Below are 16,956 nucleotides of genomic sequence, written 5' to 3'. Positions count from 1 at the left end.
AACGATGAACATTTTTGCTGTCTACCGTCAACACCGACAATATCACTAGTACGACTATTCAACGGAGCAGCGCTGTCGGTCGTCATAGAAAAACGAGCGTTAATAGTAGTGCTGAACGGGTCATAATGGCATGTGTCGGTGCCGACGGCCAGCATTAACCACTAAAAGTAGGGACAATTTTTTGTAGGTGAAATTAAGTAGTACCTAATGTATCTTATGGTAAAAGTATGGATCAATTTCAATTGATTTCGTGGCGGGGTTGGGACATATCTGGTGTCAGACTATTGACCTACGAGTGTAGTTCTATGGTTTAAAGTTTTCTGTTTTTTGTAAGACCTACGTCAGCACGCTCTGCGGGTCGCGGTTGGCTACGATCACCTTGTGCACCTGAACAAATCGATACTTTATAACTACTGTGGAAGTTGTTACAAGTCTGGTTCCAGACTATCGATCGACGTGTTCTATGTTGTAACTACGGTGCGAGTTCTACAAAAAAATCTGAAAGACATGCCACAAGGGGCAAGGGCGTTGACATTCGTTGCGGCACCACAACGCGTGCGTAATGCATCTCTCTTACTTAGCTCTATAAAAGGGCAAAAGTTTACCTGTCCCTTGCCCAGGCTGACGCATCTGTAGACGCTGTCTTCACTCAGCGGGTCTCCATCGCGCTCGGTGAAGGCGCCCGCCACATACAGGCTCTTGGGAACCAGTCCACCCTCGTGCACGAAGCTCTGTGGCGAGAGAACTTAATGTTAGAAGTAGGTAGAGGTGTATAATACCGGGAATATTCGACAATATTCGCATTATTGAAATCCTCCTGTGGGTATAGATAGATTTGAGAAATAAAGTAAATAAAAAATATACAGATCATATTGAAGAATCCAATCATAGTCTTGGATTTTTAAGTTTTAAGATATTTTTGAGTTTAGAAATAGAAAACAAAAAGAAAATACTGGAATTCCTTAAGAAAAGTTAAGTGATAAACGTTTGCAGCCTAGCCATCTATGCAGGGTATGATAATAAACGTAAGGTCGTATTAAGAAACCACACTCAAAATGTGATTCAAGCTCAAGAAAGGATTAAAGTTTGCATCTTTTTTTGAGTTATGAGTCTTGTTTTATGATACGAACCGTAGTGTCACCTAATTCTAACAAAAACACATACTAATGTGATGTACACGTGTGATGACTTCACAGTTACTTCTACTGTGTGAAGAAAAATGAATGACAACAACAGTTTAGTGAACATTATATCAATGACAAGTATAGTCTGGTCTGTGAGCACGTAATTATGTTGCTGTCGCGCTCGCACACTCACTGCGGGCGCCCGTCGCACAGTCGCGACAGCAATATAATTACGCGCGACCGATAAGGATGGGTAGCTTGGGGTCATTGGACAAAATTCTACGTGCTCACAGACCGGGCTTTAGTCGAGAACGAGCACAAGTACATGTGCACACAAGTATTATAAGGTCTGTCTCACGGCGTACTATATCGTAAAACTGTTGAGGGACGAACGCTGCCAGCATTACTATGTCCGACTGCCGCGGGTATTGTAAAAGAAAATCAAAATTAAATGTAACTCATTCCATATAACTACGTATAATCTAATAATCATGAAACAACTAAAGTAATTCCGATAGTAAATCACAAAAAAACATCAAGGTAATACAAAACATAACTTTAGTTTTTGTAGTCGGCTAAAATTGAAATAAAAGCCTCAAAATATTAATTACCCAGGTGATTCAAACCGGGAGGTTCAGCACGGGATTTAACAATCCATTACCAGCACAAAATAACTCATATTTTAATATTGTTATCCTTAATATGATCAATTTCCACTGATTGATGTGATTTACTGTAAATATCTCAATTCATATCTGAGATTATAGGCGAGAACTATCAAACATTAGTGTCCGATGGATTCTTCCAAGGTCCAGTTCCATGCAATAACAGTCTATGAAAAATATCTTTCAATCCATGCACAAGCTTCACTCCAATACAACGGGTTAAGGAACGTACCTTGCAAGGTCCCCCCAAGAAGTCTGGGATGAGGTCCTTGGGGATATAGTCGGTCAGTCCTCCCGGTTGAAGGTAGTCTTTGCCGCCGTAGAACAGGAACTTGCTGCGAGTGTTCTCATCTGAAATGATAATGAATAAATTGTTGACGAATCAATGAAATACCTAGCTAGAATCTTAGCAAAGCTACGAGTATCGAGTATATTATTTATAACTGGATAAGGACAAATGTATGTAAAGTGCATCTAGATAACGTTTCATACCCGGAGGTTATAAAATATATACTCGCTCATCATATTTCACATTGACAACTAGCATTGTAATTCAATACACGACCCACCTTATCAAACGACCTCATCAAGTGCTGTCAACGGTCAACAGTATAGGAAAAGCCTTGGAGCACACGTGCTCAATTATCTACGGTCCTTAACGTGTCTCTGGGTGTATCGCCTCCACGATATTATATCCAGAAGTGGCATTAGTCGAGCTTCCACAAATACCACGCTTGAGACTCGTTCACCAATAAAGGTTCTGACATTTGTCTACAGTACGGGTAGCTGGCCTCCACGAAGGCCTTTGGATGATGCACAGTAGAGGCACAGGCATGAAAGACCAACTCTAGACAGTCTCACTCACCTATGAAGGTGCTGACAATGGTCCATAATATAGGGAAGACTCTCAGCGCTCGTCCAATGAGCACCCGTCCCATGGTCTCCGGGTAATAGACCTCCACGATCTGGATGATACGGACTGGACTGGATGGCGTCAAAGGACAGTCTCACTCACCTATGAAGGTGCTGACAATGGTCCACAATATAGGGAAGACTCTCGGCGCTCGCACAATGAGCACCTGTCCCATGGTCTCCGGATAATTGGCCTCCACGACCTGGATGATGAGTAGCAGAGGCACGGGCATGAAAGAACAACTCTAGACAGTCTCACTCACCTATGAAGGTGCTGACAATGGTCCACAGTATAGGGAAGACTATCAGCGCTCGTACAATGAGCACCCGTCCCATGGTCTCCGGATAATTGGCCTCCACGACCTGGATGATAAGGACTGGACTGGATGGCGTCAAAGAACAACTCTAGACAGTCTCACTCACCTATGAAGGTGCTGACAATCGTCCACAATATAGGGAAGACTCACGGCGCTCGTACAATGAGCACCCGTCCCATGGTCTCCGGGTAGTTAGCCTCCACGACCTGGATGATACGGACTGGACTGGATGGCGTCAAAGGACAGTCTCACTCACCTATGAAGGTGCTAACAATGGTCCACAATATAGGGAAGACTCTCGGCGCTCGTACAATGAGCACGCGTCCCATGGTCTCCGGGTAATTGGCCTCCACGACCTGGATGATACGCAAAAGCGCCCGTACGCCTGGCCGCCAAAGATGGCGCATGTTCAACCCATCCAGGTCTACCAGCATGCACCACGACTGGACGGCGTGCTCGGATGAGCGCGTCGCCTCTTCCAGCAGTTTTAAACCCTCTTCGCATACGTGAAGAGTCTGGAATTGATTGACACGAGTTTAAAGACTGTGAATCTTACAAAATACGGGACCAGTCGTTGTGAAATTGCTTTGGAGACCTGTGTCTAGTTGTGGATGTCTTATAGCTTGAAAGAAGAGGTAGCCTTATAGGACCTTTGAATACTTGAAAAATTTGTAATTTAACAGCGAAGATAAAAGCTGTATTTAATTGGTCTAGATAGAGGGTAACTCACCAACTTTAAGAGGCCGTCTTCCCCGATGGATTTCAACAGTCCTTTCACGTCCATCTGGCCAAGTCTGAGAATGTACAGCGGACATCCGTCTGCAAATAAGAACAACTTTTACATTAGCATTCTGAGCGTTTGACTACATTTCTTGAAATCAAAAAGAAGTATAGGTAGGTAGGTACTGCAACTACTTCGAAATCCATCAACGATATATCTTATAGGACTTTTTACAGAGCGGGACCGAAGATAGAATACGATCGAAGTCCAAGCAACGCACAACAATGGGCCAACCAAGAAGCTTAGTGCGGTTTCGATTGCCCCGCTAAACTAAGTCCAGGCAACTCAAGTCTTTAGTCGTTGGAGATTAGGCACGATATTCAGAAGCCAATGGCAGTTTCTGTAGTATACAATGGTGACGTCATCTCACCCTTGTCGTGATGATGCCAGCCTCCAGGGAAATACTGCTTCACGACGTCCGGGGTCTCGTACTCCGAGAGGATGCGGTCCACCTGGTGCTTCTTGCGCCAGAGGAGCGACTGGGAGAGCATCTCGCGCGCTTTCTCCACGTTGAAGTCTCGCGCGCGTAGGAAACGGAGTAGCGTCGTGTCGCTTGGCACCTGGAAGAAGTGGTTTAGAGGTCAACGTAACTTATAACCGGTATAACATATATATAACTTATGACCGGTATAACATATATGAAAGCTTCTAAGAACAGCAGGACTACTTCGAAACGCTGTTTATGTAGATTCAGGTCTTATATCTCTCACCATTGCTCATGCTAGCATCTCGCTTTACGTGAGAAGGATGGCAACATTCGAAACTTCGGATAACGTTTTTCGGAGGAACTCCGCAACAAACACAATATTACAAGAATTCTAACCTTCGTTTCCAAAACTCCAAAGGATCTCTAACTTTAATTAAGAGGCAATGAAATCCAACCAGTGGTAATCAAAGATGAGCAGGAGTTTTTTATTTGAAGTATGTACACCATTTCACAGAGTAAATGGAATAGCTACTTATGTCAAGAGTTTATCCTCTACTATCATGCGGATCAAGGCGGACTTAGGTATGCTGTAAGAATTTGCTTCGAAGGCTGCAATTGGCTGTTCAGGTTTCCAGGAAGAAAAAGAAGAATGAAAAAGTAGCATTTCTTATAAACGTATTCTTGTATTACCTTCCCCTTCTGCAGGTCAGCGATCCACTTCCTAAGCTGCAGCAGGCGCGACTCCTGCACCGGCGTCAGCTCGCCCAGGTACCGCTTGATGTACTCGCTGTCCAGGGTAAACTGGTCTGGAAGAGGACACCTTGTTAGTTGGGGCTCAGGACCTTTACGTAGATATTGGGTTTAATCAGTATATGTCTTGAAAGAAATAAAGAGTTAAGAAGTGGTTCTTACATGGATCATACTTGATATTCTTGCACTTCAACAATGTGCATTTTACTCCAATAACCGAGAGTTTTAAAGTCTAAATCTAATATACTCTGAAAATAAGCTTTTGTAAAGCGCTTGTCCCGGCATAACTTTACTCTACCATTGCTCCGGGTCAAAGGGCCAGTGATGAGAAGCAGCGCTAGAAACGCATTCAGTTTAAAAGGTTTTATTCAATGTTTGTGTAACCGAATGTGGGCAATACTTAGTCTAGTCAGATTATCTTTTGTAAGTTTAAAGGTACATCATAGTATTTTAATGAGCAATGGTCACTTTCCATCAGGGTACGATAGAAATCACACGCGATACGCGAATTTTAATACCTAAGCATGACGTAACTAACAAAATATCCAACTGCAATTGAAAGTATTATCTAGGTAAGTACCTATGTTGAATTTAACGGTAGATTTATCTTTAAGCGACCATTCAATAATTCCTTTACCCGTATCTTAATACTCAATGCAGCTCGGATTTAATTTAATTACGATGAAAACGCAATTAAGAATTACGCCCACACTGCTTCATATCTTTTATAGCCTGACCAGGAACATAAAAACCCTGGCATAGAGGAGCGTCAATTGCATTTGATAGTGCAACACTGAGTACAGTCGTACCTGTGTTAAATTAATAGGCTAACTTTATGTATCAGGATACAGGATTACGGGCTAATTTGATATTTTCATAAATTAACGAAAAAATATTATTTTAGGTAACCTGGTTTAAATAAATTAAATGAAACCATCAATCGAGTTATAGNGGACACACTGTATATGAGCTAAAGCAGTACGGAAACTAGGCCCTTTCGTCGAGTTAAATACCTACACGTCGACTGAGTGTTAGGGTTGTACTCGTAATCTTTTTTTTAAATTAATAAGGTTTTACTTACTTATTTATTAAAACGTTTATTTAGGTTCAATAATTATCAAATATCTTCGTTCGTTTGTTCGTTTCAGCCGAAAGATTATAACGATACCGGTTTTTAACATTTTGGATTTTTCACCATTATCAGTACTTAGTTTCCAAAAAAAATGTGTAAGGTAATAAAAAAAATGTTTAACAATTAACATAATATTGTGATGTCTTTATTTTTTGTTAATTATGTATAAGATGTTACATACAAACAAACTATCAAATCAAATTACTTTATCTAATATCAAATAGAACACTTAAATTGTTAAGAATCGTAATTATTACGTAATTTTACAAAGAAAGAACTATACAAAATCAGACGTAAGCATTTTAAAATTATTATTAAAAACACACCGCGCGCGACACCCGCGCGCGTCGGATGGACTGCGAGGTTCGCTTAGAGCTCGTGTAAAGCGTGCGTCTGTGTGCGTGAGTCTGATTTCGAGCGTTTGTATGAAGCTTCCGTACTGTATAATTTATCTACTGTGGCTATTGCCACAGTAGATAAATTATACAGTACGGAAGCTTCTAAGTATTCTAAGTATTCTTAGTCTATTCAGATTATCTTTTGTAAGTTTAAAGGTACATCATAGTATTTTAATGAGCAATGGTCACTTTCCATTAGGGTACGATTGAAATCACACGCGATACGCGAATGTTCATACCTAAGCACGACGTAACTAACAAAATATCCAACTGCAATTGAAAGTATTATGTAGGTAAGTACCTATGTTGAATTTAACGGTAGATTCTTTTTAAGCTACTTATTCAATAATTCCTTTACACGTTTCTTAATACTCAATGCAGCTCGGATTTAATTTAATTACGATGAAAATGCAATTAAGAATTACGCCCACACTGCTTCATGTCTTTTACATTCGTTTATTTGCTATACCAGTCAAAACATTATTTTACAATAAATTACTGTTTGCGTAAGTATTTTACTTATAATCTACATTCTTTTGGCCATATGAAGTAATGAGTGTGCCCATAACTCACTTTCGTTAGTTTAAAAAAATGTAAACTGCTACTTATTTCATTTTAGAGTATAACGCGATTGTTTACAGAGAGACCTAATTATTTCCTGTCCTAGTGCTTAAAACAATAAAATTAATTTTTTGCTCGAGCCTAGAAGACTCTTTTGCTTGATATTTCTTAAGTTTCATTCTACACTAATTGAGTGGGGAATTTGGGGAAGTGGGAGGTTCCAATAACCATACTCATAACCAAATCTTAATATTCTCACTTATTATTCTCTAATATAACATGTCCCACAATAGTATGAGCGTGAAGTTATACTTTAGTCAGTTATTTTCTAGACTCGCGACAAATGCAACTCAAGGAAGTTATAAGAGATCAAATAATCACTTGTTGCAAGTTATGTGCGATGTAAACGTACAGTGAGGCACATAATAATATGTATTGACTAATGCATTGAGCAATATGAATGAACGAAAAATTGCAAAAACAAAAAGATCCCATAAAAAATTCCTCTTTCAGATCGGATACTTGTAGGTACTTGTCGTCATGCGCGTATATAGGAGAGGCCGGGTACCCCAAACTGGTCTAAAATCTTGGAAATATAAAAGCTACATGAAAAATAACCCTATATACCTACGCCAATACTTGTCGTAACCCAAACATCAATAACACCCGATCAATACTTGTTCCTAGATAAAACAAAGGCAATGAACAACGCGTTGCAGCGGACTGTACAGTTATCTGCGAGCCGAGGTGCACGTGATGCGTCGAGTGTGTTAAACTTAACACGTGCTTGGTCACTATCGCGCTGTGCTCGGCCACTCATTCAATTAATTACGCGGGTGATTAGCCGCGAATGCCGCGATCGGTTCATGATCCACGCGGATCATGATAAAACTTGGTATTAGTACTCCGCTAGCTTCCATTGCAAGTAAACTCAATAACACTTACTAACAAAAAAAAGAAAAACCAGTTGCAATATGAGGAGTAAAGAAGAGCCTTTATGGTCAATGCATGAAGTCACATATCACCACTAGATGTAACTTTACACGAAATGCTGTTTATTTCTGCATCGCAAGAATAAAGTTATGGCACTATCTATTTAACTATCTGTGATATCGAATCAAGTTAAAATCAGACTCATCAAGTAAATTACTTTTTTTACCCGTTGCCTAACTTGTTTTTAGTACACACTGTAAAGCTCTGGATTTTCTAAATAAATGAAAAAAAAAACAAGAATGATGCTTGTGGTATAAAATAATACGATTTTCGTAAGCAGAGACTTGTTGTGGTAGTGTATTTTCCAAACGCTTGTTTTCAATTGTTTTTCTGAATAACAACCAGACAAAAGTTATTAATCAGTATCCCAACTAATATTATAAATGCGAAAGTAACTCTGTCTGTCTGTCTGTCTGTCTGTCTGTCTGTCTGTCTGTCTGTCTGTCTGTTACGCTTTCCCGCTTAAACCTCGCAACCGATTTTGATGAAATTTGGCATAGAGATAGTTTGAGTCCCGGGAAAGAACATAGGATAGTTTTTATCCCGGTTTTTGAAACAGGGACGCGCGCGATAAAGTTTTTCTGTGACACACAAAATTCCACGCGGGCGAAGCCGCGGGCGGAAAGCTAGTACAGAATAAAATCAGATAATCGTATTATATTATACCTACAACCGATATAATTTCCTGGCGTGCTGGGTTTAATTATGTTTGATAGAGTTCTAAGAACCGTCACGTTCTCAGCTGGAAGATGATTAACTCCGCGCCGGGTAATTAATCTGCTTTATATTATAAAGGCTAAGTTGTTTGTATTAAAATTAACACATTTGCATATCTAGAATAACCTACTCTAAAGATTTCATGCTAGAGCCATATCCTACATCTTAAACAAAGAACCGGTATGTATTTCTATGACGACTAAATAAATATTCGTGCGAATCTGCTTATTGTATAAGTAGTTAAATGATTTTATCCCGAAATACGAAAGATGATTCTCATAGTACTAATTGGCCAATCAGCTATTACAATTTGTATAAGAACTCCTCATATTTTGATATTGGTATCATACAAAAGGTACTAATTAATAGAGAACCAGAATCACCCCGTTTCGGGTCGCACAGGGTTAATTAGCGCGGTTAATGGTCTTCGAGCGCTTTACATTTATTAATTTATATGTAACCTTTCATTAAAAGCAGTTCATGTTTTGTTTAACGAACCAAAAATACCGAGAATGCCAGCAATTGTTCGCTAATGAATACATATATGATCAGTAAAACAAAGGTTACAGGCCGGAGGGCAGTCGGCAGGAGGGCCTTTTATTAATCTGCTTATTTTGTAATTCCACTTTGTTTGAGTAACGGAAATGGACTGGAAAGGTCTTTTGTTTTCTATGTACGTCATTTGTCGTGTACAGGATTACTGTACGTTTCGTGTATGTTAAGTAACGGTGTGTTTGTTTGGCCTAGATTATTCGACAATTACAACAATATGCGCGACGGCGCGTCAAGCAAAATACTGGTTGTATTAGTGTTATTTTGCAATAAAAGTGTATAATATTCTGATGTGTTGTTGGCTGTACTGTACAGTAGCTTAGCTGTGAAATAGTAAACTACAGTAAAAAAACTATTAGAAACAAAGAAAACCAGTCATTATTAATTACTCGGTTATAAAATATTACATCTCATTACATAAGAAACTTCGGCACGTGAAGATAATTAAGTTTTCAGGTATCTAAATACACTGACAAAACTACAATCACCTTTGCTCGTAAAATAAATTTCTTCTATTATTTTTTTATTCACATTCACCAAAACTATATTTCTTTACTTATCTTAACTCTATATTTAAACCCGCGCCCCACTTCTGATCAGTGATTTCCCTAACTAAGCGATTTATTTCCCGCGTCCCGCTCCCGGGCAGGTCACGGTCATCCCTCACCCCCTCATAGGGAGATGGGGGGTGGTACACCTGTGCCGGGATAAACAATAGGTTTAACGGGGAAACTTTAGGAAAACTGTTACAAAGGTGTGAGAACAAAATGTTTAGAATGCATTCCGGATCTTGGATTTGAAAGCGTGTAAGATGTTTGGAGCGATTTATGGGATTTCCATTTTATAGGCAAAGTTTAAATTAAACTATGTGAAATTGTTCTTAGTATTTTAAGTCTTTCAGCGACTTGGCCCATTTTTAGCTTGGTCCACGGGCCAAGTCGCTGGAATGAATTTATAAATATATTTTTTTTCCAGTAACCCATGAACCAAACTAAAAGTGGGCCATGCCGCTGGATGATTTTTATAGAACTCATTTTGATAAGTCGAACTGGTTAAAATATTATGATTCCATGTCTAGGAACGTAATACCATTGGCCATTGCTTCATTTGAGTCATGCCAGAGACCGCCTCATGACACCGAAAGCACAATAGTAAAGAAATCGTCTCTATACTCTAGTCTGGGTTCGATTCCCAGCGGGGGCAGATTTTTCCGTTCGGTTTGGTTGGTGGTAGGGCTTCTTCAAAGCCGCCTGGCTAGCTACCACCATCTTGCCTCTGTCGCCATAACTACAACGACACTTGGAGGTAAGATAGCCAGTTCCTCTCTGATTGAGGATTCCGGGTAAAGCTCGCAGGATGATCATCATTTCATCAGGTGAGATGCAGAACAAGAGCTTCCTCGTTGTGAATAATTAAAAAAACCCGCGACTCAAATATGATGCACTGTACTGTTGATGAGAAGCATTCTTGTTTGGAATCCTATTGCCCCTAATGTTAAACTTAATTATAATAGTTATCTACTCTGTCTGAGTCAGGCAGGTCATCGCTCTTTGGTGTTTATTCAAACAAATTCATGCAAACAGTATTCAGTAATCTTCATCTCATTATGTAAAATCTTAAATCTTTATTATTATAGTTCGCTACCTACTGTTATTTATAATGACGAACGAACCTCCAAATTGTTGCGTGCAAGAAGTAAGTAGGTATTATAAACTTATGTTACGATTTATAACTCAAGTCACACACTAGGTTATGTTACTAGGTAGTTACTTAATTCTTCCACGCTGTTATTGCGTTGAAATATGTTCATAAAAATGCTGCAAAATCACCTTGATATAGAATAAATTGTACTTATATTCATGAAACCCTAATCAGTGCGAGCTGTGATAGAAATATATGATGACAGGTACCATAACAAGAAACATCTTCACTAGAAGCCCAACTTCGTCTAAGCCAATACAAGTACAAAAGTGTGGTTCCACCAATGGGCCATGTAGAAGTCGTAGGTTTGAACCATCATCACTATCCATAATATGTAGCCAACTTGCCGTGCTTCGGAGGGCACTTTAAATTGAGCTTATAATCAGACACAAAGCGCTATATTCCTAACGTAAAGGACGTTAAAGAAATATCTATCATCTCATTGAGTCATAGCCCCTTGGAAATTTGTCCCTTATCTTTCAGAACTTCTAGGTATAAACTACAAAGACGTTCCATTATATCTTTATTATATTACAGCTTAAGAGTATATCACCCGCCGCGAAGGCCTCGGTCTACTAAGTATCTGTAAGTAACCTAATTGTCCCCCGGGCTAATCGGGACCTTGCTCCTACTTTCCCAAGGCTTCTCGGGAGACGGGACTGTATATCAGACTACACATTTTTGGTCCAAAATAGCACCTAAATACAAATACATAAGAGTCTACAGAGCTTAACTTGAAGTGCTGCCGTAGGTAAATGTCCTAAATACGGATTTAATGTGCTAATTTATTGGTGTAATAAAGTTTTGGGTAAGAAGTTATATGTTACGGTTTGGAGTTATTATACAAGGTTTTAGTGTGTCGATTATACCTAGAGGCTACACGACTACTTGTACACTCCAGTAACTACCACATTTACAAGTACATGTAGTTAATTTTATGTATTTGCAAATTAACTCACTCGCTCTATTATGGTTTGCCTGGAGCTAGGTAATATTTTCATTATAGCTTACTAGGTCATTAAATAAAGAGTTACATCGTTCGTTCGTTCGTTCGTTTCAGCCGAAAGACGTCCACTGCTGGACAAAGGCCTCCCATAATTAATGATAATTTCTAAACTACGAAAAATCGTACAACATACAGGGGGATGAAATCGATAGGTATGGTCCCCACCTATCTATCAGAACTTCAATGGTTGCCTCTCCCACTTCGACGCAAAGTCAGAATTCTCTGTACCCTTTTTTCAATTCTAAATGATCCCAACTCTCCTTCATATCTTAAGTCTCAGTTTAATCTTCTCAGCTCTACGCACTCACGTCAGCTCCGTTCCTCCAACAAATCCGTTCTTTCCACCCCTCTTCACCGAACTGGTTTTCTCTCCGACTCCTTCCGTCTCCAGGCCATTAGGCTCTGGAACTCTCTGCCTGAAGAGATCAGGCAAGCGTCTAGTAAGTTTTCTTTTAAAAAATCTGTCCATAATCACTTCCTCAAAATGATCTCATCTTCATGAATTGTAATTTCAGTTTAACTCAATCATCTATTTTATGTATGTATTTATTATATATTTTATATATTATTTATGTATGTAGCATATTTGTTTTTGTTTTTCTTTCCTGCACTAGAAGTACCGCCAAACAAATTTCTTTTCTGCTCAACCCAAAGGTAAACTGGTCGAGAATGCTTTAGTGCATTATGTTCGCCTTAGGTTCANAAATTATTTCACTTCACAAACAAACACAAACGAACAGAACAGCGCGTTGCATGGCACGTCACGCATCAGCTGTTAACTTTATGATCCGCCATTTTGGTAATTAGGGCTTTAAACAAGGGTCGGACGCTGTTTAACTTGACAGTTATTTAAGCAGTCACTAAGACGTTGATTAACACTAATGATCGTTTATAAGTGAAGATATTATTTAATAGACTGTTAAACTGTGTCTTAATTTTAATAAACGTTTATAAGTAAGGCTGGTGTACGTTACGTAGAACACGTTTAGAGACAATAACTGAACAGAACATTTTTTATCCACTACGAGGAAGCTCTTGCCCTTCATCTGACCTGATGGAAAGTTGGAAACTGCTGGATGATCAGCGAGCTTCACCCGGAATCCTAAGCCACAGAGGAATTGGCTGTCCTAAATAGGTAGTCTTACCACTAGACCACAGTGGTGATTGTTACTTTACGATTAAATTTGATATACCTNCAAAGTTTAAGTTAAACTTTGTGAAATTGTTCCTGGTATTTTAAAAGTCTTCCAGCCCTCTTAGCATAGTCCACGGGCCAAGTCGCTGGAAGACTCTTTTAAAAGAACTCATCTTGATAAGTCTAACTGGTTAAAATATTAAGATTCCATGTCTAGTAACGTAATGCCATTGATCATTGCTTCGTTTGAGTCATTCCAGAGGCCGCCACATCTCCACAGTCTAACACCGAGGTTGTGAACTTAGTAGAAGAACTGCCTTAAATCACAATAGTAAAGAAATCGTCTCTGTAGTCTAGTCTGGGTTCGATTCCCAGCGGGGGCAGATTTATCCGTTCGGTTTGGTTGGTGGTAGGGCTTCTTCTGAGTCCGCCTGGCTATCTACCACCATCTGGCCTAAGTCTGTCGCCATAACAACAACGACACTTGGAGGTAAGATAGCCAGTCCCTTTTATGGTTGAGGATTTCGGGTGAAGCTTGCAGTCGCAGGATGATCATCATTTCATCAGGTGAGATGCAGAACAAGAGCTTCCTCGTTGTGAATAATTAAAAAAAAACCCGCGACACAAATGTGATGCACTGTACTGTTGATGAGAAGCATTCTTGTTTGGAATTCTATTGCCCCTAATGTTAAACTTAATTATAATAGTTACCTACTCTGTCTGAGTCAGGCAGGTCATCGCTCTTTGGTGTTTATTCAAACAAATTCATGCAAACAGTATTCACTAATCTTCATCTCATTATGTAAAATCTTAAATCTTTATTACTATAGTTCGCTACCTACTGTTATTTACAATGACGAACCGACTTCCAAATAGTTGCGTGCAAATAAATAAGTATTACTTACTTATGTTACGATTCACACACTAGGTTATGTTAATAGGTAGTTACTTAATACTTCCACGCTGTTATTGCGTTGAAAAATGTTCATAAAATGCTTCAAAATTGATATAAGAATAAATTGTACCATGAATCCCTAATCAGTGCGAGCTGTGATAGAAGTAATATTAAATTGCAGAATACAAGACAGGTAAGAAGTACTTATCAAGACACAACTAGGAGTTTAACTTCGTCTTCATGTTAAGCCAGTACAAGTATAACAGTGAGGTTCCTAACCAACTCCAACTCAACCAATGGGCCATGTAGAAGTCGTAGGCTTGAACCATTGTCACTTCACTGTCCAAAAATAAATAACTGGGCTTCGGAGGACACTTATACTCGGTTAAATTGAGCTATATCAGACATAAAGTGTTATATTGCTGAATAAGGGTTCCTTGTCAGGACTACGGAACCCTAAAAAGGACGTTAAAGAAATATCAATCATCTCTTTGAGCGATAGAGCCTTGAAAATTTGTTCCTTATCTTTCAGAACTTCTAGGCATAAACTACAAAGACGTTCCATTATATCTTTATTATATTAGAGCTTAAGAGCATCACCCGCCGCGAAGGCCTCGGCCTACTAAGTATCTGTAAGTAACCTAATTGGCCCCCGGGCTAATCGGGACCTTGCTCCTACTTTCCCAAGGCTTCTGGGGAGACGGGACTGTACATCAGAATACACATTTTTGTTCTAAAATAGCACCTAAATACAACTACATAAGAGTCTACAGAGCTTAACTTGAAGTGCTGCCGTAGGTAAATGTCCTAAATACGGATTTAATGTGCTACTTTATTGGTGTAATAAAGTTTTGGGTAAGAAGTTATATGTTACGGTTTGGAGTTATTATACAAGGTTTTAGTGTGTCGATTATACCTAGAGGCGTCCTCCAGTAACTACCACATTTACGAGAGTACATGAAGTTAACTATAATTGTATGTAGATATTATGTTATTACATACTACATATTAAATGTATCTGCTTCTACTGTAGCTTTGTAATTTTAGTGTCAAGTCATTTACGTAGACACGTCCTGAAAGCTAGTACTTAAGGACAAGACATCAGCTAGTGCTGAAAAGTGACAGAAAAAGCTCAGTCACCTCAGTCAGCCCACGCATAATTTTCAGGGATTCGCTCAGATCAGGCAGTCAGGTTTTAATGGTCCTGGCAACAAACATCATCATAAACTATCATACTATCTAGGTAAACACTTAAAAACGCATAAAAGAACGCTTACAACTGAAAATATTTGGCAACGATTTCCACGGTGGAAACTACAAACATTGTTGGTCGTGACCCTCAGATATGCAGCATGATTGTCGCATACCAGCATTTCCAGCCAAATCACACTGCGCTTGGCAACACGCTACTGCAACTGTTTACCGATTTGGCAGATTCGGCTCTCGGCGGTGCCAAGTTGGTAACCCCGAACTTCATCTTTGAACTTGTGAACTTGTGGGTGTTTAACCTTTTGAGTGGTGACTGTTGACATAATTATCTTGAAGACCGTGCAGATAAATATAAGTTCAAAACAAGCTTGTGTCTTTATTGGTTATTTGTTTGAAGATATCAACTTTTAGCCCACTTTTTATCGTGTTCTTTAAACTGAACAGTATCATTAATGTTTTAGGGAGTTTTAAAATTAAATTAGTAAGTTGTAAAACTGTAAGTACATGCGACAGAAGAAGTAGTAGTGAGTCTTCATGAGAAGATATGTTTTAAATTATCTTACGCCCAAAAGATTCAAACACAACAATTTGTTACATAGATTAAAATACCTCTCTGAAGCTACTAAACGTAAAATTTTTACGGAAAAAAGTAATACTCAACCCATAGGTTTGCTAATTTTCAGTCTATTTAAATTATCGTTACCTATTCTTCAACAAACAACAAAAATCGCTCAATGAAAACTACAAATGTTTTGTAAGATGCTGATATCTCTTTTACATTGAGACTTGAGTCGGAATGCATAATCAAATAGACAACGCCAGACTCCTCGACGCCATTTTATTTATTCCACTGTTGTATATGTTACAATGCCGTGTCCAAAGCTGAATGCAGATGCACTTCCGCTCTTAACTCGTCTCATTAACTAATACGGTTAATTACACGGAAGTTAAGTCTATTTTAACTCGATGTCTATAAATAATGTGGCGTTAAAGCCGAACGTCCACTGCCGGCTAAACTAAATGAAAACTAAACTCAGTGAACTAAGCTGAGCTAAACTAGAACTACGTTGTCCGTCCACCAATAAATAAGCTAAAACTACGTTAGTGATGGTCAGTTTGTCTTTGTGCTAGAACGTAGAGTTAACCGAGCTAAGTTAGTTCCACTTAGCTGGGGCATTTCACGTAGCTTAGCTGGCATAGTTTGCGGTGGACGCACATGTATGAAAAACTGGCTCAACTATGCGAGCTAAGCTAAACTAACTTAGTTTAGCCGGCAGTGGACGTTCGGCTTAACGTTTTCATAAGTGCAATTTAAAAAAGTAAACATCTAAAAATTAAGGTTAAGACAACTGAACACGATCGATATCTAGCAAAACTTTTTGTTAAAATTAAATATAAAAATAACTAAAGATAATTTTATCATCAAACCAATTAACGAATAATGATAATGGAAGTAGAAAAAATAACATCTCATTATATCTACGAATGAAAAAAGTACCTACATTCATTCAGCTTGCTAGAGAATAAATACTCTTATAATACTCTTAATGCGGAGATCATATCAAAAGTTGAAATATTAATTAACACAGATAACCTTGATGTATTTAGTTGGAATAGCAAGAGAACTTTACAACAGGCTGTAAGACGTTATGTTATCTCAAGTCCTAACTTGAACCGTAAG

At 38.9% G+C, this 16,956-nt stretch overlaps 1 protein-coding gene across 2 annotated transcripts in view; it reads right to left on the bottom strand.

Annotated features, from left to right (window-relative positions):
* LOC114352638 (protein real-time) overlaps positions 1–16,956 on the bottom strand; it is an 82,668-nt gene that overhangs the window by 3,134 nt on the left and 62,578 nt on the right. For both annotated transcript variants that reach the window (XM_028304312.1, XM_028304310.1), the window contains 6 exons: positions 4,917–5,032; positions 4,170–4,359; positions 3,749–3,837; positions 3,275–3,533; positions 2,022–2,140; positions 606–731 (listed from right to left, as the gene is read on the bottom strand). In XM_028304312.1, the coding sequence (XP_028160113.1) occupies positions 606–731; positions 2,022–2,140; positions 3,275–3,533; positions 3,749–3,837; positions 4,170–4,359; positions 4,917–5,032 (899 nt within the window). The remainder of the gene's footprint in view (positions 1–605; positions 732–2,021; positions 2,141–3,274; positions 3,534–3,748; positions 3,838–4,169; positions 4,360–4,916; positions 5,033–16,956) is intronic.

This window comes from Ostrinia furnacalis, unplaced genomic scaffold (genome assembly GCF_004193835.3).
Source record: "Ostrinia furnacalis isolate ACB-3 unplaced genomic scaffold, ASM419383v2 OfSCF1411, whole genome shotgun sequence".
Lineage (NCBI taxonomy): Eukaryota > Metazoa > Arthropoda > Insecta > Lepidoptera > Crambidae > Ostrinia > Ostrinia furnacalis.
This window is presented reverse-complemented; position numbering and strand designations above follow the sequence as displayed.